This window comes from Anguilla anguilla, chromosome 1, assembly GCF_013347855.1.
Source record: "Anguilla anguilla isolate fAngAng1 chromosome 1, fAngAng1.pri, whole genome shotgun sequence".
In the NCBI taxonomy this organism is placed as follows: Eukaryota; Metazoa; Chordata; class Actinopteri; order Anguilliformes; family Anguillidae; genus Anguilla; species Anguilla anguilla.
Genome location: NC_049201.1, coordinates 204,156 through 231,704, shown reverse-complemented (window position 1 = coordinate 231,704; position 27,549 = coordinate 204,156). Strand labels below are relative to the sequence as shown.

The following is a 27,549-nucleotide window of genomic DNA, read 5'->3' as shown; positions in this document are numbered from 1 at the left end:
TATCAAAGCTACTCTCATGCCGCTTTTGAATTTGAGTGAAACGCTATTGGCAGAGGTCTTCTTGAAAGGTAATGCTTGTATTTCGCTTTTGCAACACAAGAGGGCGATAGAGGCTCGATGCATCATTCCAGCAAGGCGTATTATTTATTTGAAAACATAGCACCTCACGTACACATTAACTACTCGGCATAATATACCGACGGAGCAGCAGGTGAAATGGCGTTCAAAGTGAAAGTGGCAGACTCGAAGGTGAGTGTTTGTGCTCGTGACCGACGTTAAATGCGTGCTCGCCAATCCGTTTTATACAACACGCATTTGTTGGTCCTCTTACGGAGGGATATTATTAGTTTGCTATTAGCAATAATAAACGATAGGCGCTAAGCTCATCTTCACATTATGGCATTAGTAGGTTATTTTCTACAACATTTCGTGTTTAATTGTAACCATGGATTTCATTTCCACGCTGCATAAAGGCATTGTCTTTATTGCTTTTGGTCCTCAAGCACCTGCCTTCCTCCATTCATTGAATGCTAAAAACGGCTGATTGTACCACAACCTGTCTGTAAATGCAACAGGTATACGCTCACTGTGTAGTAAGCTTTCTTCTTTGAAATGATTCCAGGATTTGACCATCTCTGTATATATATGGGCTTATTGTGCTTGTTAGGTTTTAATAATGATTCATTGCTACATTACATGTGGTCACACTGTGTATTGTGTTTTTAAATACCACTTGAATTAGTAGGACCAATGGTACAATGGGTCCTGTATGTTTATTTTCAGACCGTCCTACTCCGTTTGGGTCTTTGTTTGGTCATTTTCTACACCCTGTACTACATGATTGCCAGCGTGTGTTTTGGAGCGTTCAGGTAAGAAGAGTTTCTTTCAGGTACAGGTGTGGAGAAAGCTCTGTTACCTGCTCCTCCAATCTCCCTCTGTTCCTTATGAATCCAGAATTCCACACTCCCATCAGCTGCAACACTGTCTGCACTACAATCAGCCACAACACTCTGTTCTCTACAATCAGCTGCAACACTGTCTCCACTACAATCACTTGATTCAATTTGCTATGTGTCATTTATTCAGGTTTTTCCACCACTACCTGTGATTATATATACAGCATATAAATCTACTGTCCTTACAGTAGATGAATCCAACCTCATGTGTTTCATAATACACACATTTTACTTTGTCATTATTTATTCAGCCAAAAATAAGCCAACATGCAGAACCCATGTCTAAAAAATCTAAGTGCGCTCTTACTGTTTCCATATCAATTTAGAAGGTTATGAGAATCAGGTTCCAAAGACAAAAGATATCCGTTATGTTCTCAGATAAACTATTATTGCTGCTCATCAGTCTGGGAAGGATTATAAAGCCATTTCCAAAAGAATATGAAGTCTTATCACTCCACAGGGAGCAAGATCATTTACAAATGTGGAAAATACAAGACAGTTGCCAATCTACCCAGCCAGTTGATTCTAAACAGCCCTGGAGTGGGATTTCACTTTCCTCAGACCAACACTGAACTTACTGTCCTCACTATGGGCTTAATTTCCTGTTTATAGTCAAGTAGTAGGAGCGCAGAAGAATGGCCAAACTTCCCAAAGTGAGGATGTGGTATCGATCTGTCAACTCCTTTGATGATAGAGCAGCAATGATCAAGAGTCTCATCACCTCTGCTCACACAGTGTGCGCGTAATGTTTCAGCATCACCACTTTAATAAAATGACTATGATTAAAATCTCCTACCAGGACTGAGGTGTCCTTTGAGTTCTCCTGCCTGCTAATAGCATTGTGAAGTTCCTCTAAGGCCAGCGATTGGCTGGTCTGTGGTGGGATACAGACAGCAGTCAGCTGAGCAGAGGAGGTTTCCCTCTGCAGAGCACGGGGTGTGTTAAAATCAACTGTTTGCTACATTGCTGAGAAGCAAGAGCACATTCAGCAATAGAAAACAACCTGGTAGACCACAGAAGACCACTGTTGTGGGTGACACAAAGAATACTTTATATTGTGAAGAAAAACTCATTTTCAACCGTCAAACGGATCAAGAACATCTAGCCATAGATGTTTCAAAGACTAACATAAAGAGAAGACTACACCAGCATAACCAGAGGGTTCACCGTAAGATCAAACCACTGATAAGCTTGAAGAACAGAACGACCAGGTTAGCTTGCTAAAAAAGTACATAAAAAACTGTAGAATTCTGAAACAAAGTCTTGTGGACAAACTGAGTATTAACCTGCACCAAAATGACGGAAAGAGGAAAGTGTGGAGAAAGAAAGGAAACGCTCATGGTCCTAAACATGTCACCTCATTTTGGCATAGCTGCCACAACACACACACACACACACACACAAAGACACATTTTTCCTGTGCTTATTTAATGTAGAAACGCAGTCATGCACATGTGTTCCCCACAGGCTCCAGCACTTTGATGGACTAATCCCTTTTGACTTCAGGACAGAACCCACAGAATCCAGCGCAAAGTACTTGGGTAATGCTGCACCCCCCCGCACTGTTACACCTCCACACTGCTACACTTCAACACTGCTGCACTCCCACTGTCACACTCACAAAGTTACACTGTTACACCTCCACACTGTTACACTCCCACACATTGATCTCTGTGTTTCTCAGTGAACCTCCTCTCTATGGAGTTGACCTTCTTCTGCAGTGGGCTGCTGTTTGCTGCGGTTGTGCAGAGATGGGTTTGGGACTACGCCCTCACAGTCACCCTGCTCCACGTACTGATCACCTGCACAGGTGAGTCACAGTTACCCTGCTCCACGTACTAATCACTTGCACAGGTGAGTCACAGTCGCAGTAATCCAAATTTAATCAGGAGAATTCAGACATGCTTGTGTTCTGTCAGTGTGAGTGAACGTGTGCTCCTCTCTCTCAGTCATGCAGGAGTTTCCTATGATGTGGCAGTGGTGGTTGGCTCTGGGTGAGTATAAAGAGATTTGACTCTTCTTCTTCACCTTGTGTGTATTACCAACTCCTCTAACCTCTAGCACAGGTTTTCTGGCCTTGTTAGATGTTAGGTGCTCTGAGGTGTAAGTCACTCTGGTTCAGTGCACGTGTGACACGCCTGAGTGTACAGGTGTGTGTAACTCAAGCAGAGTGCGCCAGTCTCACACAGGTGTCTCTCGTCTGCAGGTAGCGGCTTGTTCCTGATGATATGCAACGGGCAGCTAATCGCACACTTCGCCTGTCAAAGTGACCCCAGTTACCCCGCCTACCAGAGCTACTGACACGGCCGTACCCCTCTAACCAGAGCTACTGACACAGCCATACCCCTCTAACCAGAGCTACTGACACAGCCATACCCCTCTAACCAGAGCTACTGACATGGCCGTACCCCTCTAACCAGAGCTACTGACACGGCCGTACCCCTCTAACCAGAGCTACTGACACGGCTGTACCCCTCTAACCAGAGCTACTGACACAGCCATACCCCTCTAACCAGAGCTACTGACACGGCCGTACCCCTCTAACCAGAGCTACTGACACGGCCGTACCCCTCTAACCAGAGCTACTGACACGGCCGTACCCCTCTAACCAGAGCTACTGACACGGCCGTACCCCTCTAACCAGAGCTACTGACACGGCCGTACCCCTCTAACCAGAGCTACTGACACGGCCGTACCCCTCTAACCAGAGCTACTGACACTCAGCTCTGAGGACAATCCAGAGCAGCCTCCTCTTGCTAGTAACCATGGCACTAGTCCTGTTAGGCTGCAGGCAGTTTTGCCATTTTTGGTCATTTCCTGCCTGAGGTCCGCAGTGCTGTTGCTGTGACTTTTTCCCTTAAAGTGATCTTTCAGAGTTTCCTACATCAGAAATGAGATCAATGGCTTCCTCCATCCATGGGGCAACAGTTAATAAATTAACGTTAACAATTAATAATGATATTGGAGCAGACTGGCAGTATCTTTCAGTGGAATGTATTTAACCAGAAGATGCAAACAGGTTTGTTAACACATGATGTTTATTTGCATAATAATGGGCAAGACACTCGTTTCTATATAATGGTAATAGTCTGTTAAAACAATGGCTTTGTTTTAAAAGCAGGCTGATGCAGGTGTGTACTGTGTTTTCAGTATTAAGAGCAGAAGTGATACCTGATTTCATTTGTAGGACACAGGTCTGCTCACAATCTCTTAAACCATGACAGGATTTTCAGTACCATGCAGTGTTTTACAGTAGCAGGCAATGTTTTACAGTAACAGGTGGTGTTTTACAGTAGAGAACATAATTTTAACTGTTGCACCTTTACAGTAAATGTTTATGTGTGTGTATGTTCATGTACATAAATATACAGCCACAAATGTATTCTTATATGTTTCTTTGAATTATTTGTTTTGTTTATAATGTATTTTAAGAGGATAAAAAGGATAAACTTGGATTTAAAAAGCATTTCATGTCTTTGTTCTTCCATTGCACCTTCTCTCTTATGTTTTGATTTTGTTTTGTTTTTTCAGAACAAAAGCAAAGCAAGTTAGTGTCCCATTTTACTGAAGTTTTTTGCCCTGTTATTCTATCAGTGTACTTCTGGAACAAGTGCTGTTATAAAATAATAATCTGGAGAAAAAGCTGTTTTGAAATGATACCTCTGATTATTAAATGAAAATTAAATAAAATGTAACTATGTTGTGAAAATGAGTATGATGAAATAATATTTAACCATAATGTATTTAATTATTGAATTATTTCACAATTTATTGACTCATTTGTATATTGTTGCTTTCAATGGTATGACTACCTCATAAAGGCATGTATATTTAATTTCAATATAACTGGGATTCCATTTGTAGGCTCTATTAAACCTAATAAAAATAACTAGAATAATTGGAGATTTTGCCTATATGACATTATACATGCAAACAAATATCAGTAATAATGAAATATTAAAAGAAAAAGCAAATGATACGAGCCAAACCTGCATTGTGTTTAGAAGTTTAAGGAAAGAAATTATACAAGCGTTCAACAACGTAAATAGGAGCCTATTGATTAACCTCGGTCTTTTGTCTGATCAAAAAACTTTTTTACCTGTTTTTATTTAATTGTTTGCAATAAAGCACAATATGAACATCGCATGCATGGAAATGTATGGCATAATGTGGTTTAAGAGGGTAAATAATCCCTCTAAACATAAAAATCACCTAATCAAGAAAAATTACAAGCTTGTAAAAAATTCTGGGATTGCAATTGTTGTTGGAACGAAAACCAGCAAGGACCGAGTTTGGGAACCAGTTGATATTTTAGAGTTTTATTTCACAGCAACTCCTGATAGGCTCCGTTCATACCCCTCACGTGTACCGTTGTATTCACGGCTGTAATATGATCTGCATAGTCTAGCGACAAACTAATAGTCGTGCTTCGAACGACTTGTGGACTGAATCGGCACCACAGGCTAAATTGGTCTATCCAGTTGACATCACAATCTGTGGGTCTGCGCACCGTCTGCTAGGAACGGACTCCCATGAAGACACGCGAGTGTTAGCTGTTGTTATGAGCAGGACTTAGCTAGTTCGCCACTAAAAAGTAGTTATGAAATAGCTACCTCTATCTTTGCTTTGGGTTCTTAGTGTAGTATGAACACGGAAACCCTGGCGATCCCAGAAAGCATGTAGTTCAGCGGAATGGAATGCCCTGGTTTTTGTAGATATTCATTCCTAGATTTCGTATTCACGGTTGTCGGCGTTTGCACCTACTTGTTCGACGTGGGATCCGATCTGTGGGTCGCTGCAGAGTTCTACCTACATGACGATTTCACATGGTTCGGGTTGGTGGTTGGGTTCATGGTTTTGTCGTCAACCGTGGTCCAGTTGTTTAGCTGGTTCTGGTTTAAATATGATCAAGAACTTGAAGATTTCAAATCGCAGACATCTGCTGAGAAAATACTTTTTGGCGGCGAAGGGCGCCTGAAACTCTGCCTGTTGCACGCGTTTCAGCTCGGATTTCTTCTGCGGTAGGTACCGTTAGTTTGGTAGCTAACACGAGCAAGCAAAACTGAAGAACTTTGATTCACTAGCTGTAGTACTAGCCGAATTCGTTTTACTGTTCTTGGGAAAAGTGTGAAACGCATATTGGAGAACGTTAAATGGCTAGTGGCTTGTCAATATAAAAAGAAAAGATCATTTTTGACCGAGGCTCATTGGAATTAATGTTAAACCAGGGGGAGGGAGCCTGTCGGTAATCTTATATTACGATTTCTCTAACTTCCACCGATCCGATCGTTTGCCCGTGGAACAGCCTGCCCCTGCAGATTAGAACGGCACCGATAGTAAATAAATTTAGAAGTTAAATAAAAATAAACATCTTTTTTCCAATATTAAAATAAATGCAATAATACCAAAACAATTTCAAATAAAATCTTAGTGTAAGTATCAAGAAGAGTAAAATATCAAACTGTACTACACCCCTGCTGTTCCGTAAGTACAGCACATATGTACTGATTAAACTAATACATTTAGTTAAATCAACCGTAAAGCTATTGTCCAGGGGAAAGGGAGTTATTTAAGTAAATGAATAATGCAGGTAACTGATTGAGTAGACCCGTGTATGTGTGCATGGTGATGTTTTCTTTAAAAAAGGTGTACTCCCCTGCTTTCTCATATCAGGCAAGAAGGCCCTCATTCATGAAGTATTTCTGTCTTTGCAGTTTAATCTAACAGCAAAACGTATTTAAATACCAACAGTTAATGAGTAACATACTGTGTGTCACTAAAGCTCCTTTTAAGTGGTTTAGTCTTTTCGGCAGGACAGTAAAGTTCTGATTTAGTCTTTTTCCCAGGACAGTAAAGTTCTGATTTAGTCTTTTTCCCAGGACAGTAAAGTTCTGATTTAGTCTTTTCGGCAGGACAGTAAAGTTCTGATTTAGTCTTTTTCCCAGGACAGTAAAGTTCTGATTTAGTCTTTTTTCCAGGACAGTAAAGTTCTGATTTAGTCTTTTCAGCAGGACAGTAAAGTTCTGATTTAGTCTTTTTGGCAGGACAGTAAAGTTCTGATTTAGTCTTTTCAGCAGGACAGTAAAGTTCTGATTTAGTCTTTTCGGCGGGACAGTGAGATTATCACTGGCCTTATTGCGCAGTCGTTGGGGCAGGTTGGGGGTCTTAGCTCTGACCCTGAAGGTTGTGGGGTCACATCCTGGCTCTGTCCCTCTGCCACGCTGGTGCGTTACTGTTCTAAGGGCGAGCAGCGTGTGGAATGTGGGGATTTCAGCTCCTGTTCCCGCTGCGGTCCGCAGGCACGTGTCGGCCATCGAGCAGGGCTTCTGCGTGTGGCGAGGCGGGAGGAGGGCCACAGCCTACGCCGCCTACGTGACCCATGACCTCAGCATGCTCCGCCTCCTGGAAGCCTTCTGCGAGAGCGCCCCCCAGCTCGCCCTCCTGCTCTACATCGTCCTGCACACCGGCCACGCCCGCCCCGTCCAATGTGCGTCCCTCCCGCTCACCTGCATCCTCCCCTTCTCACCTGCACCCGCCGCTCACCTGCATCCCCCCCGCTCACCTGCATCCCCCCGCCAACCCACTCTGCTGTCCCCAAGTACTTTGTACTCTTTGTTCCCCAGCACATTGGATTATAAATGAAACAAAGGACTATGGGGTTGAAGTGCAGGCGGCCAGCTTTAATATAAGGGTATTCACATCCATATCGGATGACCCATGTAGGAATTGCGCCCCTTTTTATACATAGTCCGCCCATTTTAGGGAAACATGTAATTGTCCAATAATGTAATCTTTTAGTTGCCTATGTGGTTGCAAATCCTTAACTCGATGAAGGCCTGCTGTTTGCGATGCATGGACATCACCTGACGCTGGGTATCTTCCCTGCACTGCAGCCATCTTCACTTCCTGTTTGTTTTGGGGATTTGAACCTTCAGTCTTTTCTTGCCCCTGCTTTTGGCTTTTTTCACATTTTGCAGTGAACCCTCAGGTTATGCTGGTGCAGTCTTCCTTATTTTAGTCACATTTCTGCCTACAACCTGGTGAGTGTTCTTGATCAATGGTTGAAAAGGGAGTTTTCTTTGCAATTGGAAGTATTCTTCAGTCATCCACCACAGTGGTTTTCTGTGGTCTGTCTAATTGTTTTCTATTGCTGAGCTCACCAGTACGTTCTAGTTTCTTAATGTGCTAAACAGTTGATTTTGACACGCGCAATAATTTGGGTATGGCTCTGATTGATTCTGATTATCAGACTCATGATGTCCTGCTTTACTGGCATTGACACTTTGGTCTACGTGTTGAGAGACAACAGCTCCAAATACAAATTTCACACCTAGAATCAACTCTAGACCGTTTGTTAGCTGTCAGTTGATATGGATGTAAATGCTCTGAACTTTAACCTCATATTGTTTCATTTCAGATCCAATGTGCTGCTGTAGAGCCAAAACAAAAAATGATCAGTGTCCAAATACTTACGGGTTACATACCTGACATCTCACCTGTATCCCCCCCTACTGATCACATGCACCTGCCCACACCTGTAATATTGACTGCCATCATAGTGAGGTCAAATGTAAAAGCACAAACATACATCCATGCCCTGATAAGCAAGTCACACGGTATTTTGCTCTGCATGGAGTTTGCATGTTCTCTCCTTTGTGTGGGTTTCCTCCCACTGAAAGGCATGCATGTCAGGGTTAGATACTCCTGCCATTGTGCTTGACCTGGTCCCTGGGTGCTGCACTGTGGCTGCCCACTGCTCCTAAATCACTAGGATGGGTGAAATGCAGGACAGATTACCCCACGCGGGTCAGTAAAGTGCATCCCCTCTCTCTCTGTGGCAGGTGTGAGCGTGTTATCTCTCTGTGGCAGGTGTGAGCGTGTTATCTCTCTGTGGCAGGTGTGAGCGTGTTATCTCTCTCTCTGTGGCAGGTGTGAGCGTGTTCTCTCTCTCTGTGGCAGGTGTGAGCGTGTTCTCTCTCTCTGTGGCAGGTGTGAGCGTGTTATCTCTCTCTGTGGCAGGTGTGAGCATGTTATCTCTCTCTGTGGCAGGTGTGAGCGTGTTATCTCTCTCTGTGGCAGGTGTGAGCGTGTTATCTCTCTGTGGCAGGTGTGAGCGTGTTATCTCTCTCTCTGGCAGGTGTGAGCGTGTTCTCTCTCTCTGTGGCAGGTGTGAGCGTGTTCTCTCTCTCTGTGGCAGGTGTGAGCGTGTTCTCTCTCTCTGTGGCAGGTGTGAGCGTGTTCTCTCTCTCTGTGGCAGGTGTGAGCGTGTTCTCTCTCTCTGGCAGGTGTGAGCGTGTTCGCCTCCTCGGTGTCCATCGCCTGGACGGTGGCCATGTATCACCGGTCCCTACGTTCCTTCCTGCCGGAGAAAGCCCGGCAGCGCTGGGTGTCCACCGTGTTCTACTTCCTGTGGAACCTGCTGCTCATCGCTCCGCGCCTGGTCGCCGTGGCGCTCTTCGCCACCGCGCTGCCCCACCTGGCCACCGCCCACTTCCTGTGCCTGTGGCTGCCGCTGCTCCTGTGGGCGTGGCTGCAGAGGACGTGCTTCATGGACAGCGCGGGGGGGGAGTGGCTTTACCGGGGGGCTGTGGCCGTTATCTGGTACTTCAGCTGGTTCAACGTGACGGAGGGGCGGAGCCGGTGGCGGGGCGTGATCTACCACGCCCTCATGGTGACGGACAGCGGGATCCTCCTGGGGGCGTGGTGGTGGCTGCAGGGGGCGGAGCTTAAGCAGGCCTATGCTCTGGGCGTGGTCATCTCCCTGCCGAGTGCTTACCTCCTGGGCCTGCTTCTTAAAGGCCTGTACTACTGCTACCTCCATCCCAAACTCCGCCCCCTCACTGTGGGGGAGGGGGATCCCAAACCCTGCCTTCTTTCTGTGGTGGAGGCCGATGTGCCCGACGTTGATGCCCCCTTCAGACCCCTCCCACCCCAGCCCGGCCCCCCCTCCCAGCTGTGCAATAAGAGGATGGCCCGCCTCGCCAGTATCTTTTACACCCCTGTGCCTGTGCTGCCGTATGCCTGTCTGTCAATCAGGAAGCCATCCAATGGCATCATCTAAACCACACCCCCACCTGCCTGCGACCCCAACATCTAAACCACACCCGCTCTTGCCTGGGACCCCAACGACATCATCTCAACCACACCCCCACCTGCCCAGGACCCCAATCACAGTCTAAACCCATATCTCTACCTGTCCAGTTACTTTTACAGGTCTCAGATGTCTTGAACACAGACTCTAGTTTGTGATGAAATGACTGTTGTGAATCGTGAGAACTGCTTCATCTGTTGTGCAGCATTCCCTGTTTGGAGGTACAGTCTTTTATATTTGGCAGTAGTGTTCTATTTTTGGGTGTGGAAATTAGTTTCCACTTCTAAAGCAAAACCTGACCGTTTGGTAGAGAGCAAATCTCTATTGGCCATTATTTCTTCTGTCTTCTTTCAGTGAAAGAATTTTATGAGGGTGAGTGTGTGCGTGTGTGCACGTGTGTGTGTGATGGCACAATCCCACAGGGGTGAGGACAGGCATGAAATAAACTTCAGTGTTGAAAAAATTATTTTAATCACCTTTTTTTCAGCGAGAGCCTGTTCTGCTCAGCCAAAACCACCTGACTACCCTGACACCCACACCCCCATCTACGGGGGGATCACCAAGTACCCCTATTGCCTGTCAGACCGGTATGATAGTGTCCATACAGTACAAGATTGGCCTGTTATGAAGATGTAAATTCAGCCGTTTTAAACGTTCTATGCAACATGTGAGGTGGTGAACAGTCAGACAATGCAAGTCAATTATAAATCTATTTTATTTGTACAGTTGTTTTTACAGAAAACTGTCAAACTATTAACAGAGTATCAGAAGGGAAAAAAGAGCAAAAACCAGGCCTGAACCCCCAAATAGCACATGGGGTACACTCACCAGAGAAGCCCGGCTATAGATGGGGAGCCCATCCTGGGGTAGAGTAGCAGTAGAATGGATGTAACGTATGTAATAATCTATCACAGCAAATAAAATGGGTTGGTCAGGTTACAGTGGAGGCAATAAATCAGCTGGAAAAGTAGAAGTGCTAATGAGGGGAAGTGTAGTGCAGTTTAGAGGGGCAGGGTGACGCATCTGGAGCTCCAGGCTGCGTGAAGGTGTGGGCATGAACCTGGGGAGGGACGGGGCTGGGGAGGGAGAGGGATGGGGAGGGACGGGGACGGGGCTGGGGACGGATGGGTCTGGGGAGGATGGGGACAGGGCTGGGAAGGGGGAGGGACGGGTTTGGGGAGGGGGAAGAATGGGGACAGGGATGGGTCTAGGGGGGGACAGGGCTGAGGAGGGACGGGTCTGGGGAGGGATGGGGACAGGGCTGGGGACAGGGCTGTGTCTAGGGGGGGACAGGGCTGAGGAGGGACGGGTCTGGGGAGGGACGGGGACAGGGCTGGGGAGGGACGGGGACGGGACTGGGGAGGACAAGGCTGGGGAGGGACAGGGTCAGAGCAGTCTGTAAACTCACTGCAAGTGAAGGGCTGCAGCCATAGGAAAACAGAAACAGGAGAAGGTTAGGCACTGTAGAAATTCAGTACACAGAATAAGATGTCTCCATGCAAGAAAAAAAATTAAGTCATTAACTTCCATTCAAGGGGCAAAATTACAAAAACAAAGAAAAGCATCCTGTATTGTTTATTAATTTAACCTTTATTTAACCAGGAAGTCCCTTCAGTCTGAATAGCTCTTTTCCAAGGAAGGCCTGGCCAAGAAAGTAGCTATGCAGTCGAACCTGTGCACTGTGCACTCTCAGTCTGAGAGACACACAAACAAACAGCCCAGCAAATCAGAGATCATTATTTAAAGCAATCGCACATTTCACTGATCAGGTTCTGCAAACAGGCTTTGAAGTCGTTCAATGGGACAATCATGGCGAGCGGAAGTTTTGCATAATGGGTTAGGAGATGGTCTTGTAACCTAAAGGACAAAGGTTTGATTCCTAGGTAGGACACTGCCATTGTACCCTTGAGCAAGGTACTTAACCTGCATTGCTTCAGTATATCCAGCTGTATAATTGGATTACACAACCTTTAACATAGCATTTAAGTTTTAAGTCACTCTGGGTAACAAATCATTTCCAGTCTGAGGATGTACCAAGACCAGGAAGCAGGAAAAAGCCATTCCTAATTCAGAAACAGCCTCAGGGACTTGAGGTGAACTTGTAGGTACACAATATATAAAAGGTGGCTATATACTGGGAGCTAACCCAAAATGTCTTTAGGACCATTATGTAGAGTGTGTAAGTACTGTGCGTGTTCTGCTTAACCTGGGTTATCTTTTACTGAAGTGTATGATATTGCAGGGTGGTCACTAATGGTGGTGAATTGGTTCTATTCGCAGTTTAAACACCCAATAATGACACCACAATGTTAACTGTTGTTTAAGGTGGAATCGTGTACACTGTAAAAGTGTGAAATGCATATTGACAGCACTGGTGATATCGGTTAGAGGCAGCAGGTAGTTCTTATGAGAAAGCTGCTCAGGCAGAGACCCAGGTACACTGAGAGACTCCTGGAGGGTAACTAAGGATCACAGGTCCAGGTACACTGTGACACTCCTGGAGGGTAACTAAGGATGAACAGAAGTAAGAGGTTTACATGTGTCTGTTGTGATGGGCCAGTCTAAAATGTATGCCATTTCAGTGAAAAATTACCTAAGGAGAGCTAGCCAAATTGACAGCTGCCAATAGAGGGTATGCATTGACGTCACTTTCCCACCGGAATACGCCCCCCCCCAGTCAGACTGAGTGGCAAAACATGCTGCCACATGGCTGCCTTTAGTAGAGGAAACTGCAAAACCGGGAGTAAAACAAATGATTATCTGCTTAAATTAAAGGCAGTTGGACTCGACAGTGATCCTTACAACTTACCAAAGAACCAGTGGTCCATGGACATTCAACAAGAAATCGGAGCTATCTTTTTTCAGACTGCCGAAAGCTAAAGAAAAGAGAAGCAAATGGATCGCTGCAATTAGCAGAAACAACTGCAATCCAGGCACCGAAACGTGGATTTGCGGTTGTTATTGTGTCAGGTATGTTGGATTTTTTGGTAAAAGCATACCTTAATATGCTTGGCTAGCTAACACTATCTAACCATCCCCCGTTTGTTTGTAGAACACAAGGCTCATCATCATAGATGTTTTTTTAATAAATGCTGACAAAAACTTTAGTTACACATAATATAAATGAAAGATGCTAAATATTTAATTGATGAGTAGTCAATACAGGAGCTACCTAACTTAAGGTATGATTTTACCCAAAAATCCAACATACCTATAAAAAGACAGCTCCGATTTCTTGTTGAATCTATTTGTACAGTCAATCGCACAACAGCTCTTTCCCATGTTAGATGTGTTTTTTGTGTTTTCGCGGCATTCAAGCTGAACGCTAACGCTGCCACTCAGTAGTCTTTCTGCTACTCGTGGGTGTAACCGCAGTGATTTCCACTTGCTGTGACGTCATGTGCATACCCTCCATTTTAGACCACTATCCCTGGCAAGCAGACCATTGCTGAGCATAATAGTCTTCAAACTTTTCAATTATGTAATTTATGAGAGCTTTATCACATAATTACTCATTTTGATGCCAGTCTAAATGACCAACAGACGGCAGCACAGCTCGTTTCCTTTATAGATACTTCAACACAACACTGCTCCGTCCACAAATTCTGACCCCCAATATATTATAATATAACGCAACACAATATGCTGTTTCTGCAAAACACTCCTAATCTTACTTTCATACCGAACATTTCTCCCCAAGTGGAGAGTGCACCGTTTCTGGACGTACTGCAATACCAGGTCGATGCGTGGAGTGGACGAAGCAAGCCCCTATTCCATCTCCCTATTCCAAAAATCAATTTAATATATGGTCCCCAAATAGGGAACGTATCAGATATTAAACTGATAAGAACAGATACTACACTTGATCTTAGCCAAAAGGCCGAGAAGCGATACTGAATGATGGCTCGAGTCGCGGCAGTCCATTCGCCAAACAGAATACACGGTGACGGGACGGCTGCTTTTCTTACTGCAGTTAGCAAACTCTGCGAGGACTGAACACTGGAAACGACCAATAACACCAAGGTGCGGTATTAATAGACGGCGATTATATATATTTGTTTTATTTTATTTTTGCAAATAGATCCCAAGATGCACCTTAATGTAAATCAAATCCAATTTCTACCAATCATACTAGTTTCGAGTTACTGTCTTTGTGTCCTCAACTACGGCAGAGGAAATGGTACATACCATACGAACCGCGATTAGACGCTCCTGTCTGCCGCTGCTTCCCACAACGTGCTCACTTACACGAGTTAACTTCCTACTTCCCATGAATACTGAATACACTTGTAATGCAGAAACAGAAAGATAACGGAACTCAGTTGCTATTTTAGAATACGCCTCGATTAATTTAGGCCCCAAACACGGTCTTAAAACTAAAATATTTCTCTATAAAAACACCTATCAGATGTCGGCGCAGCATGCCCAGGCATGCAGCTGTGCGCGTATACAAACACACGTAGCCTACAGTAGGCTATAGAGATGCATCGTGAACAGAGATGTCTTCTGGACTGCCAGAGAGTGAGATTGGACAATGCAGCAATTTCATATCCACATTATGCAATGATTGGCTTCAGTAGGTAAGTTTGATTCATTTATTGAAACTGCACAACACCGAGAGGCTATGCATAAGTATGCCTATTGCTACTGTCATTTAACACTTGACAGCACGACTATAACAGTAGTAGCCTACAAACCGGATGCATGCAATACAATCCGGCATACTGTTTTTATTTTTTATTCCTACTAGGGAGTTTTATTCGCCCCCTTTCCGTCGTTTTTTTGAAGGGGACACGCGGTCTTTTCCAATTTCCACTGTTTCTGAAGTCTGTCAGTGGCCGTGTTAAGCGCGTAATACAAACAATTTGTCACTAAAGAACCGGGGAGAATACAACAGTAGCTTCGTCATGTTCGCTTTCCAATGAGACTCAACCACAGAACTATGTAAGAATCTTGTTCAGTGGACTCCACATAGGAATCTGAATAAGAGCGTAAAGGACGCAATTTCCTCTAAACACAAAATGTTTCAAACCCACGTAAACAGAAGAGCTCTACCGCCGCCTAGCGGACAGATCCTGAAAGTAACGCTGATCAATGTGACGCAATATAAAAATATTATACAAAACCCTGTACGTCGCTTGCTTGCTGCACCCGTTTCCTTCACACCGAGTGACCGAATGAGTCTTTAAAAACAAATGTGTCCAAATATTACTTAATATCGGGTCACAGCAGTCGCGACAAGGCCAGATCATGTTCAAAGCCAAAACGACAGAGAGAACTCAACCCTCTTAACAACTTTAAACGTATGGTAGCTGGTTGCATTACTAGGAAGTCGAAATTGTCACTTTGTCGACACCAAAGCACACATCACCAACTAACATTACGAGGAAAATGAGTTTTAGATTTGACTCTCACACTGGACCAATTCATGTAGTCAGAAGCTGCCTTGAAGCAGATAATGATCAAAGTCAACACCACATATAATTTAACCCTCTAAGGACAAACCACACCCCAACCCCAACAAATCAAGCCTCATTCAACAGGTAAATCGCGTAGAGCTACTAATTAGTAGAATCAGGTGTGCCAAATTAAGACTGAAAGAAAACCTGCAGGATGGTTGCTCTCCAGGAACAGGGTTGAGAAGCCATGTTCTTAAACTTTAAACTGATGCCAGTTGGTCGTATAAACCAGATGCAAGTCGACATCTTTGACAATTCTGACGCCAAATCACACACAGAACCAACTAACACAACAAAAAAGTGTTTTTACATACATACGGTCACAATGCCGCAATTCATAAAGTCACAGAATCAGCCTACTATAAAGATTGTAAAGCAGTTTAACTACGTCCCCCGTTTGCATCGTACACTTCCCGCCCAATTACATGTTTTCAAGCTTCAGTTCCGGGGTAGTAGCCTACACATATTGTTGGCAAGAACTACGTACCGACTGCCTGTCAGTGCTTGCTGAATACGGCACAACGTCTAAAAAAGCAAAACAAGTCTAAGGCCTACACATATACAGTCACCTTTCAACAGGCCAATCTTTGATATTGTCATAGCAACTTCGAAAATATAGCATATGCGACACAAATAAATGCACAGTGGCTAAATACTTACATGTTCATCTGTACGTCAGCTATCTCTCGCAAAGGTCGCAGAAAACTTCTTTGCTCATGTTGTTTTTTTTCTCCTCCAACAGAACAAGTTAATACGGTATCAGTAGCCAAACAATACGACCGCGAGTCTCCATACTGCAACAAGTGCGCACGCAGTTCAATTAGCAGCCGGAAGCGGGTTGACGCACGAGCCCATTAGTGGTTATCAGGTGCTGTTGACGTTCAGCTGTTACGTCGTTGCGAACTTGGACTTGCTTGCCAAGTTACAGGTAAAGTCAAAGGTAACAGCAGCTTCACCACACATGCACAACCATTAAATACGTAAAATTAAATTAAACTACTATGGTTAATTAAAAAGCCCTAGTTGTAGTTTTGCAGTGGTAAATTTCAAATTGCCTATCAGGTTATTAATACTGATGTATTATCCTTTGGGGCCAGCTGTGGATGCATTATGTGTATTAATTTTATTTATGTGTGTTAAACTAATGTTTATAATTATGATATGCGTACCGTGCATAAATATGACTGTTTCCATTTTTGATGTTCTGTTTCTTCTGACATCTGTTCTTATGTTGTTAAGAAGGTGTAATATTGTAAATATTTTTGCCTGTGAGTCCATGTCATGCATGATCCAGCCATACCACTTCTTACCTTTAGTGTGGACATACTCTCCCTAAAGTGTACACTATCCCTAACCTACTCCAGCCTTCCTGCCTGAGCTGTGGAAACATTCTCCCTAAAGTGCACACTATCCCTAACCTACTTCAGCCTTCCTGCCTTAAGGATAGAAACATTCTCCCTAAAGTGCACACTATCAAAGCATTGCAGTTGTCAGCCAGTAAGCACTCAAAATGAAAACCTACTGCCCTACACAGGCAAGCAAAGAACAGCAATATCATAACACATGTTAACTTCCACAAAAGAACAAATTCTAAACAAGAACACAAAAGCATTTTTCATTCTGTAGGTTTATTGTCACTCATTACAGAATTTGTTCAGGTTTTTCCTCCTAACAGTTTAAACTATCATAGGCTGCTCCAGATTTATGTTACTGTGTTCCATCTGTAAATAAATAAAATAACTGTGAAACAGATGTAAATTATATATTTCATACGTGTCATGCATGTATTCTCATAACACGTAAGAAACCACCCCTTGTTCTGCTTGCAGATCAAAACCTCGCATCAGAGGACAAGATCAGAGGGTTTAAATGAGCACACAGACTCACATGGGGCCAGTTGCACCAGCTGCACATAAATAATAACCTAGCCTAGTTTGTAACGTTACAGCATGATCTGGCTCAGACAGGTTTGGGCATGCTCAGTGTGACCCTCGCTGTGCTATGACTGGCAGCAGCGATGCCTGTAGAAAACCTGGCTAAACTAATGAGTGTTGGGCTTCTGCCTTATGCTCGCAATGACCTGATTCCTATAGGCAGCATTCAGGGATCCACCGGACTACAGCCCAGCAGAATATAAAGCACACGTCTCCCACATGGCTAGGTATCGCATGTCTAATCATGCTGCGAAAAAATAAACATCGCAGGATCCAATCCGCTGCCTAGTTATTTTAGTTAATTTAAATTAGTAACAACAGTACATGATTACAGTTATAAGTGGGGTAAGAGTGTATATAAGCATGTGCGGCTGTGTTCCCTCAGGCAGTCAGCCAAGTGTGATTAGGTTAGATTAAGTGTGACTAAGGTTAGATTCAGTCTCAGTCAGCTAAGTGTGCGGGACCAAGGTTAGATTCAGTCTCAGTCAGCAGGACGGTCTCCCGTCATTCTCAGTGTTACACACAGGGCAGCATAACATTATTCATTATTCTACTGTATTACTGAGTCCTCTCAGCCCTAATACAGAACAGCAGCACAGTGTTTCTGAGCAGCAGGTTATTCTCCACTACCCTCCCCTTACACAGACAGACACGCACACACGCGCGCACGCACGCACACGCGCACGCACGCACGCACCCACGCACGCACCCACGCACGTACCCACGCACGCACATGCACGTACGCACGCATGCACACACACACACACACACACACACGCAAGGACACATGCATGCACGCACGCACACGCACACACACGCACGCACGCACACACGCACACGCACAGATGCACACACACACACACGAACGCATGCACACACACTCTCACACACGAACGCATGTACAGACGCACACACACGCATGCACACACATACTCTCACACACGCATGCACACACATACACACACACGCCAGCATAGCTTGACTGTGGTGGCAGGAGACTGGGTGTAGCAAAAGGAATAATAACCATCCTGGGCCTTCACCATCCCCACCTCCCTCCACCCAGCATAGAGAATGTCCACTTGCACTGCAAGTCCATTTGGCATTTTAACATGTCTGCCGATGTCCATAGGCAGCAGGACAGCCACCCACACTGGGGTCCTTATCCCATCCACCCCACGCAGGCAGCAGGGTAGCCACCCACACTGGGGTCCTTATCCCATCCACCCCACGCAGGCAGCAGGTTAGCCACCCACACTGGGGTCCTTATCCCATCCACTCCACACAGGCAGCAGGGTAGCCACCCACACTGGGGTCCTTATCCCATCCGCTCCACGCAGTCAGCAGGGCAGCAGCCCACGCTGGGGTCCTTATCCCATCCACTCCACGCAGTCAGCAGGGTAGCCACCCACACTGGGGTCCTTATCCCATCCAATCCACAGAGGCAGCAGGGTAGCCACCCGCACTTGGGTCCTTATCCCATCCAATCCACAGAGGCAGCAGGGTAGCCACCCGCACTTGGGTCCTTATCCCATCCAATCCACAGAGGCAGCAGGGTAGCCACCCGCGCTGGGGTCCTTACCTGATCCACAGAAGGCAGTGGAGTCAGGGCTGGGGCAAGGGGGCGGGCTTAGAGGAAGGTGTGGTCAGCAGTACAAGAGTGGAGTTACAGGAACGCATTGTTGGCAGGGTTACGGGAAGGTGTGGTTGGCATGGTCACATTAAGGCATGGTCAGCGTGGTTACATGAAGGCGTGGTTGACATGGTTACAGAAATATGTGCTCGGTGTGGTTATGGGAAGGCGTGGTCGGCACGGTTATGGGAAGGCGTGGTCTGCGTGAGGTGTGTAGGAGAAGCCAGGGAAGGCACTGGCTGCTTCACGCAGGCTGCTGGTCACCAGGCAGTCACTGTTGCCAAGGGAACCTGGCACTGGGAGGTGCGTGAACTCGGGGTCAAAGTGCCGCAGGTCCGTGGGGCCGCTCTGCAGTGGAGGGAGAGAAAAGGAGAGCACCGTATGAACAAACTCAGCTGTTATTCATCTCCATATGAAACAGGCCAACACCACGGCCATCTGTCAGGAACATCTACCGTCTTTACTCTACAGAGAGCCAGGAACTTAAACTTATTTACAGACTGCAGGACTGTTCTGGTCTTGCAACATACATAAAACTGACACACATGCTGACTACAAATTTGTTGACAAATGTTGAACTTATTATTATTAATAAATAGTTACACTTGGCAGGTAAACTGGCATGTATATCATATTTTGATACATACTTTAAATGTATGGTTTTGCTGTTACATTGTGCAGTTTGTCCTGCGCTTCCTCTGGGGCACTTTTACATGTTCAGCACATTTTGATTTACAAATAGCTACATGCACACACATGCATCACACGCACACACACGCACACACACACATCACATGCATCACACGCACACACATGCATCACATGCACACACATGCAGCACACGCACACACATGCAGCACACGCACACACATGCAGCACACATGTACCCACACGCACACACACGCATCACATGCACACACACACACACATGCACACATGCATCACATGCACACACATGTACATACATGCAGCACACGCACACACACACACGCATCACATGCACATACATGTACATACATGCAGCACACGCACGCACACGCACACACATGCACACACACACATCACATGCACACACATACAGCACACGCACGCACACGCACGCAAACACACGCACGCACAAACTTTGTCACGCGACTTTCTGGGAGCCACTCACCACAGAGGGAATGAAGGGGGGTGTAATCTTTTTGGCCATCAGATCATCCCAGTTGATGGGAGAAAAGAAGGGGTGACTCTTGAGCTCCATCTGCAGGTAACAAGGGGGTATTACATAACTTATACAATTATGCAATTAAAATTTACATGAAACTTAAGACAAACCAAAGAAAATAAGGTCTACTGTGTGTCTACTGAGAGCAAGCAGAAAATATCTTTCCACTGAGCCAAGAGTGTCTGTATGCGTATTTAAATATTCATCAGTGTGTATATTTAGTAGTTAATAGCTGTGTATAAAAGTGCATTTATAAAGGTGTGTACAAGCGTGTATAAACAGCTGTGTGTATAAACAGCTATGTGTATAAGTATGTATAAACAGCTGTGCATATAAACAGCTGTGTGTATAAACAGCTATGTGTATAAACAGCTGTGTGTATAAACAGCTATGTGTATAAGTATGTATAAACAGCTGTGCATATAAACAGATGTGTGTATAAACAGCTGTGTGTATAAACAGCTGTGCATATAAACAGATGTGTGTATAAACAGCTGTGTGTATAAACAGCTATGTGTATAAACAGCTGTGTGTATAAACAGCTGTGTGTATAAACAGCTGTGTGTATAAACAGCTATGTGTATAACTGTGTATAAACAGCTGTGTGTATAAACAGCTGTGCATATAAACAGCTGTGTGTATAAACAGCTATGTGTATAAGTGTGTATAAACAGCTATGTGTATAAACAGCTGTGTGTATAAACAGCTATGTGTATAACTGTATAAACGGCTGTGTGTATGAACAGCTGTGTGTATAAACAGCTGCGTGTATAAACAGCTGTGTGTATAAACAGCTGTGTGTATAAACAGCTGTGTGTATAAACAGCTGCGTGTATAAACAGTGTGTGTAAACGGCTGTGTGTGTACGTGTGTATAAACAGCCGTGTGTGTAAGTGTGTATAAACAGCCGTGTGTGTACGTGTGTATAAACGGCTGTGTGTGTACGTGTGTATAAACAGCCGTGTGTGTAAGTGTGTATAAACAGCCGTGTGTGTAAGTGTGTATAAACAGCCGTGTGTGTACGTGTGTATAAACGGCCGTGTGTGTACGTGTGTATAAACAGCCGTGTGTGTACGTGTGTATAAACAGCCGTGTGTGTAAGTGTGTATAAACAGCCGTGTGTGTACGTGTGTATAAACGGCCGTGTGTGTACGTGTGTATAAACTGCCGTGTGTGTGAGTATAAACAGCCGTGTGTGTAAGTGTGTATAAACGGCTGTGTGTGTACGTGTGTATAAACAGCCGTTCTTACGAAGTCGTTTCGTGCCCCGGCCCTCAGGGTGCGGTCCTTCTGCAGCAGGCCCTCCAGCATGGCCCTGCCCGCGTTGGAGACGTTGGGCTTCAGCTCCACGGGCTTGTGCAGGATGCTGTTGTACATCTCCGCCGTGTTCCGGCTGTAGAACGGGGGCTGAGGAGAAACAGCCAATCAGCTGCAAGCCCAGGAGTCAACATATGCCTGCCCAGCCAGTTAGGAAACGGCTTTCATTTTCTCAAGGACAGCAGACTGGATGGTGACCGTTCATGCTGATGGGAAATGGGCATTAACAGATGTCCCAGAACACATGGGCCTTCACCTATGCTCATATGGAGGCGCTGGCCAAAATGCTATGAATATGCTGGTACATTGAATGTAAGAAAATGAATATGATGGATGGCACTGTTAGTGTAGCAGGCATTGTGATAGACAGCTCTGCCTGTTAGTATATCAGGCAATGCGATAGACAGCTCTGTTCATGTAGCAGGCCCCTGAAGACTCACCAGGCCGTACAGCATCTCGTACAGGACGGACCCCAGACACCACCAGTCCACAGTGCGGTCGTACGCCTGCTTCTGCAGCACCTCGGGCGCCAGGTACTCCGGGGTCCCACAGAAGGTGCTGGTGGTCCCGTTCGGGGCCAGACCTTCCTTGCACAGGCCGAAGTCGGTCAGGACGATGTGACCCTGCGAGTCCAGCAGGATGTTCTCTGGCTTCAGGTCTCTGTGGGGGACAGGCGTTATCCCCACTGTATTCCAAACAGCCTGGCTATACTCCCCTCCCCCACATCTCAAGCCCCTCCCCCACATCTCAAGCCCCTCCCCCTAACCTCAGTCTCATTCCCCCAAGCCTCAGTCCCCTCCCCCACATCTCAAGCCCCTCCCCCACATCTCAAGCCCCTCCCCCTAACCTCAGTCTCATTCGCCCAAACCTCAGTCCCCTCCCCCAAAACTCAAAAGGAGGTGCAGTGTGTACCTGTAGATGGTGTGCAGTGAGTGCAGGTGTAGTACCTGTAGATGGTGTGCAGTGAGTGCAGGTGTAGTACCTGTAGATGGTGTGCAGTGAGTGCAGGTGTAGTACCTGTAGATGATGTGCAGTGAGTGCAGGCGTAGTACCTGTAGATGTGCAGTGAGTGCAGGCGTAGTACCTGTAGATGATGTGCAGTGAGTACAGGCGTAGTACCTGTAGATGATGTGCAGTGAGTGCAGGTGTAGTACCTGTAGATGGTGTGCAGTGAGTGCAGGTGTAGTACCTGTAGATGATGTGCAGTGAGTGCAGGCGTAGTACCTGTAGATGTGCAGTGAGTGCAGGCGTAGTACCTGTAGATGATGTGCAGTGAGTGCAGGCGTAGTACCTGTAGATGATGTGCAGTGAGTGCAGGCGTAGTACCTGTAGATGATGTGCAGTGAGTGCAGGTAGCCCAGGGCGCTGGCCATCTCGGCGGCGTAGAACCGCGCTCGCGGCTCCAGGAACACTCTCTCGCGCTGCAGGTGGTAGAAGAGCTACAGGGGGAGGAGTATGTTACCATGGGAACTTCCATAAACATATGTTTTTGTGTGTGCATTTGTGAACCTGAGTGTGTGCGTTAGCTTCTGCATGCAGTGTGTGTGTATGCATGTGTGAGTGTGTGTGAGAGTGTGTGTGGGTGTGGGAGTGTGTGAGTGTGTATGTGTGTGTGTGTGTGTGTGTGTGTGTGCGTGCGCTCACCTCGCCTCCATTGACGTAGTCCAGTACGAAGTACAGCTTGTCTGTGGTCTGGAAGGAGAAGTGCAGGCCCACCAGGAAGGGGTGGTGCAGGTTCTGCAGCAGCACACTGCGCTCCGACATGATGTGCTTCTGCTGCGGGGGTGAGGGGGGTTTAGGGTGGAGTAAAAGGTCACCAAGGCCTTAGGTCAGAGTGGAGGTCAGTTTCAAAGGGAATGAGGTGGACTGTTGAAGTGGGGTTGTGTCCTGTAGGGGTGGAGTTTAGGGTGGGGTCGTGTTCTGTGAGGGCGGAGTGTAAGGTGGGGTTGTGTCCTGTAGGGGTGGAGTTCAGAGTGGGGTTGTGCTCTGTGGGGGGGTGGTTAAGGTGGGGTCATGTTCTGTGCTGGTGCAGTTTAGGGAGGGGCCCAATTAAAGAGCTGTACCTCTTTCTTCTTCAGGATGATTTTCTTCTGTAGTACTTTGACAGCGTAATACTGCTCACTTTCTTTGTGTCGAGCCAGCAGGACCTGGTACAGACAATGAGAGAGGGGAAGTTTCCACGGTTACCTAACTACATTATTTGCTGCATGTTCACCTCCTCGGTTAGCACACCAGAGAGAAATCTCCTCCCTCACCTTCCCAAAACTTCCTTTCCCAATGACTTTCAGATAGTCAAAATCTGAGGGCTTGACCCTGGAGAACAAAAGAACAGGCAGGTGAGTAGGTGTTTCTGAGCAAACTGTGTAATCCAGCACCATACTCTGAGAATGTGTGTAATCCTGCTCTATCTGTATGTAATCCCGCTCTATCTGTGTGTAATCCCGCTCTATCTGTGTGTAATCCTGCTCTATCTGTGTGTAATCTTGCTCTATCTGTGTGTAATCCCGCTCTATCTGTGTGTAATCTTGCTCTATCTGTGTGTAATCCCGCTCTATCTGTGTGTAATCTTGCTCTATCTGTGTGTAATCCTGCTCTATCTGTGTGTAATCCTGCAATATCTGTGTGTCATCCTGCTCTCTGTGTGTAATCCCACTCTATTTGTATGTAATCCCGCTATCTGTATGTAATCCAGCATCATACTCACCTCTGAGTCTCCTCTGCCATAGAGTTCCTGGGTGACACTAGACACCGCTACAAGAGAAAGGAGAGGGTTGATTCATTTACCATGAGAGCACCCCCCAAAACACATACATACACTTATACACATGCACACACACAAACACACACACACAGACAGACACACACATATGCACACGCATGAGCACACATACATATACACATGCACACACGCACACACACAGACACTTACAGGTTCCTCTGTCTCCTTCTTCTGACTCTCATCGATCTTCAGGAATACTCGGACGTCTGAGCTGGGGACAGAATTAGGACAGAATATATTTGGCAGAATGTATTTGCCTGCATTTGGGCCTGCATTTGGGCCTGTAGCACAGTTCTGCCTCCAGTGGAACAGAAGGGGGAGTAAAATCTGATTGTACAGTTTTTGTTTCCACCTGGACCAGTAAGCCAAACTAGTTAATTAGCTGATTAAAGCATAAATAGCAGGAAGTGACATGAAAAGCTGATGGCTCTCCAAGAACGGACTTCCTTTCCACACACTCACAAGCCTGCACAACAGAAATGATGAGGCCTGTAATACTCCATTTACCCACTAGATGGGGTAAGTCTGTCGCAGTGAACCATTATCAGTACCAGGCCACAGAGAACGAATGAAACATCCACTCCCTGGTACCCTCAAATACTGAGGACTAGCAATCTCACGGGGTTGATCTTTCACCACGGTAAAAAAAAAAAAAAAACAAGAGCTATACCCTGACATTAATGAGTGACTCAAACAAGGTGAATCTACTGAACCAAACTTTCACACCCGACCTTCCCTTTACCTGGGAGTCTGGTGTGAATACAGTTCCCGACTACAAAATTAGTGTCACTAATTTGTTCAGTTAATTACCTGGGGGAAAAAAAACCAGGGCCTTATTTTGGATTTGAAGGCCAAGATTTGAGTATCCATGCTCTGTACCGTTCAAATGAATGTCCATATGGGACATTATTAGTGTGTCACAGTGTAAGGCAAGAGAGACAAGCAGAGGGCAGGGTGTCGGCAGATGGGGGTTCATGTTTGGGGGTGGTGTCTGTATCACAAATGTTTCCATCATAACCTGAGCTGAACTGTGGGACAATCCAGCAGGATTTAACCAGGCCTTGTACTCTAACACGTGCTATCGCACAGGAGCCGTTTGACATGAGCAGAGCTATGACTGCATCAGGCGGTGAAGGCTTAGTGTGTTCTGTGCAGGAAGGAGGGCATCTTTCATGACTAAACCAGGGTGCTGTGAGGAGACTGGGCAGTGTGTAGACCTCATAAAAACACACATTTAAATCAAGCAATGTAAAAATATTAAAGAAACACATTAATAATCATTTGGATATGTGAGCTTGTCTTGTATATTACTAAAGAAAGAATTAAATCTCCACCAGCCCTGCACATCGTTTCATTATTTCCACCCAGGGGCCTGACTTAGAAACAGACTTGGTTCTAATAACGGAGGGTGCAGTCCTGCCCTCCTGGTTCTGAGATCGTTTCTAATCAGCGGCCAGCACCCCCGAGAAAAGCTCCGCTCCCTTTCAAATTTTCGCGCAGTCGCAGAACAATAATTCCACAACAGGTACTTACTGTTGACAGATGTGCGGGTTGGACCCCAACTTCTGAATGATGTCGTTTAAGCCCATTTTTCTGTCCTTAATGAAGGCTGTAACACAAACGTAGTGGTTCGAGTCATTCTGCCTGGCTAGCCGCCGGCGTTATCTTTTATATAACGCACATAACCTACTTGAGGACTCAGTTTAAAATGGTGTTGATAATTGCAATATGCCGTTAACACATCTGCCATTGTAAACACGTTATTTTAAATACATCTGAATGTTGACGCTGCTGCACTCACACCCAGACATGCATTACAAATAGATTCCGGACACATGGCTGCACAAAACAAACATTAGAATACAACGTTGTACACATGCTCAATAAATACAGTGCGATGAGAACGATTCAGTCATTACATGGGCATACGCACGGAAATGAAATCATCCGAGCGTGGGTTGACTTTTTTATATTGTAGCCTAACGCTGCATTATTGCAAGACATTCTTCACAATCTAAAAATCTCCGGTAAGCATCCTTATTGAGTATGGCGAGTGCCTGGTCCGTTACGCAACAAAACACAGGCGTTCAATTGGTTGATTTCAAAATAGGAAAACAAATATCCCCCAAACTCCAAATCTCCAAACTTCATCCATGCAAGCAGGAACAAAATTAGCAGCGGATTAATAACACATATGGCACAAAAACACATCTCCGAGTTCAGAATAACATAGTGGTTTATTAAACTGAGGAATATTTTAAATACGATGTGAAATTCGATTGTTGCTCGTGATCAAAATATAAAGCTTCCAAATTTGCAAACAAACGCTCCAGTGCATACGTGATTGATTGTGCATTTACCAGATCTGGGCTAATATGTTTAATCTTGTGTTAGCGATGTTACAGCCCGATGCCATGTTTTGTAAACTCATTGTAATACCGAGACGTCCACGAGCTACCCAACTCTGCACTACTGCACCGCACTGAAAGCAAACTAGAATCCTAACAAAAGTCAAATCTTAGATTAACATGATACACATCTTCAACACTTCATTGATAAAACTGTATTATAAACTGAAGGAAGGCCACTAGGCTACAATAAAAGGGGGACGTAATAACCAATCCTACCGGTAAAAAATGACACAATCCCTCTCATTTTGGAATATGTTAAGTCGCACCCGGCTCCGGTCACAGCCATCAGTCAGATAATACATCCGGAGCGTCATAAAAAAGGCTACAATAATTAAAAGCAAGAGATGGTTAGTGTCTCGCATCAAACAGCCCGGTATGTACCCACTAGTCCCTGTGTTCCGCTGCGCGGCTACAAGTCATTATATATGGGGCACGTGGTTCCACAGAAACTCAGCCTGACATCACTAGAGAAACCAAGCAAACCGGTTATGTGAGTATCTGTCGTGACGTCACGGGACTCCGCGGCGATCCGGAGGCTTGGGGATGAACTGCAAGCGCTCGGCTCAAATGACCGGATGAGAGTTTCCCCCTCTTCTTTGTATCAGCGGAAACATTCCGCTTCTGCTGTAATCTTTAAAACAAGAAAATGACCCGCTGCGGTCAGCTGCTACCATTTCATCATCTAGAATCAAGTACAGACTAATTCCTTCTTTTTTCCGGCTACTCTACGCATACAGGTGACTCATTGCTACCTCCACCCAACGA

General features: G+C 45.6%; 4 protein-coding genes, 1 long non-coding RNA gene and 1 other non-coding gene across 8 annotated transcripts in view; 3 read left to right on the top strand and 3 right to left on the bottom strand.

The window, feature by feature from the left end:
• The window catches only part of l3mbtl1b (L3MBTL histone methyl-lysine binding protein 1b), a 32,737-nt gene extending 26,949 nt beyond the window's left edge, over positions 1–5,788 (bottom strand). Inside the window, exon 1 of the mRNA XM_035435796.1 lies at positions 5,721–5,788. The gene's annotated coding sequence lies outside the window, so the exon portion shown is untranslated. The remainder of the gene's footprint in view (positions 1–5,720) is intronic.
• Positions 84–4,422, top strand: LOC118237300 (transmembrane protein 244-like). The gene is made up of 6 exons (XM_035435864.1): positions 84–249; positions 784–869; positions 2,424–2,497; positions 2,641–2,766; positions 2,906–2,950; positions 3,163–4,422. The coding sequence occupies exons 1-6, from the start codon at positions 217–219 to the stop codon at positions 3,255–3,257; spliced, it is 459 nt and encodes a 152-aa protein (XP_035291755.1). The 5' UTR covers positions 84–216; the 3' UTR covers positions 3,258–4,422.
• Positions 5,451–10,513, top strand: LOC118237289 (XK-related protein 8-like). The gene is made up of 3 exons (XM_035435852.1): positions 5,451–5,977; positions 7,256–7,443; positions 9,242–10,513. The coding sequence occupies exons 1-3, from the start codon at positions 5,649–5,651 to the stop codon at positions 10,015–10,017; spliced, it is 1,293 nt and encodes a 430-aa protein (XP_035291743.1). The 5' UTR covers positions 5,451–5,648; the 3' UTR covers positions 10,018–10,513.
• A 3,235-nt stretch (positions 10,514–13,748) lies between these two features.
• Positions 13,749–13,939, bottom strand: LOC118215522. The gene has a single exon (XR_004762836.1). It is a non-coding gene; the product is annotated as a U2 spliceosomal RNA (small nuclear RNA).
• Positions 13,940–14,281: 342 nt separating this feature from the next.
• On the top strand, positions 14,282–16,706 carry LOC118221494. The gene is made up of 2 exons (XR_004764119.1): positions 14,282–14,627; positions 16,249–16,706. It is a non-coding gene; the product is annotated as an uncharacterized LOC118221494 (long non-coding RNA).
• Positions 16,707–18,332: 1,626 nt separating this feature from the next.
• sgk2b (serum/glucocorticoid regulated kinase 2b) lies at positions 18,333–27,207 on the bottom strand. 3 transcript variants are annotated; one of them, XM_035403427.1, is made up of 12 exons: positions 27,001–27,207; positions 25,907–25,982; positions 24,524–24,584; positions 24,299–24,345; positions 23,850–23,907; positions 23,658–23,741; positions 23,239–23,367; positions 22,921–23,033; positions 22,035–22,254; positions 21,529–21,684; positions 20,224–20,313; positions 18,333–19,418 (listed from the first exon to the last, which is right to left on the bottom strand). In XM_035403427.1, exons 1-12 carry the CDS (start codon positions 27,068–27,070, stop codon positions 19,254–19,256), a joined length of 1,269 nt encoding a protein of 422 aa, XP_035259318.1. In that variant the 5' UTR covers positions 27,071–27,207; the 3' UTR covers positions 18,333–19,253. The 3 variants fall into 3 exon arrangements, with proteins under 3 accessions (XP_035259318.1, XP_035259310.1, XP_035259324.1); XM_035403419.1 differs by having other exon boundaries at positions 23,239–23,370; positions 27,001–27,204; XM_035403433.1 differs by lacking the exon at positions 27,001–27,207 and adding an exon at positions 26,307–26,492 and having other exon boundaries at positions 23,239–23,370.
• Positions 27,208–27,549: the final 342 nt, after the last annotated feature.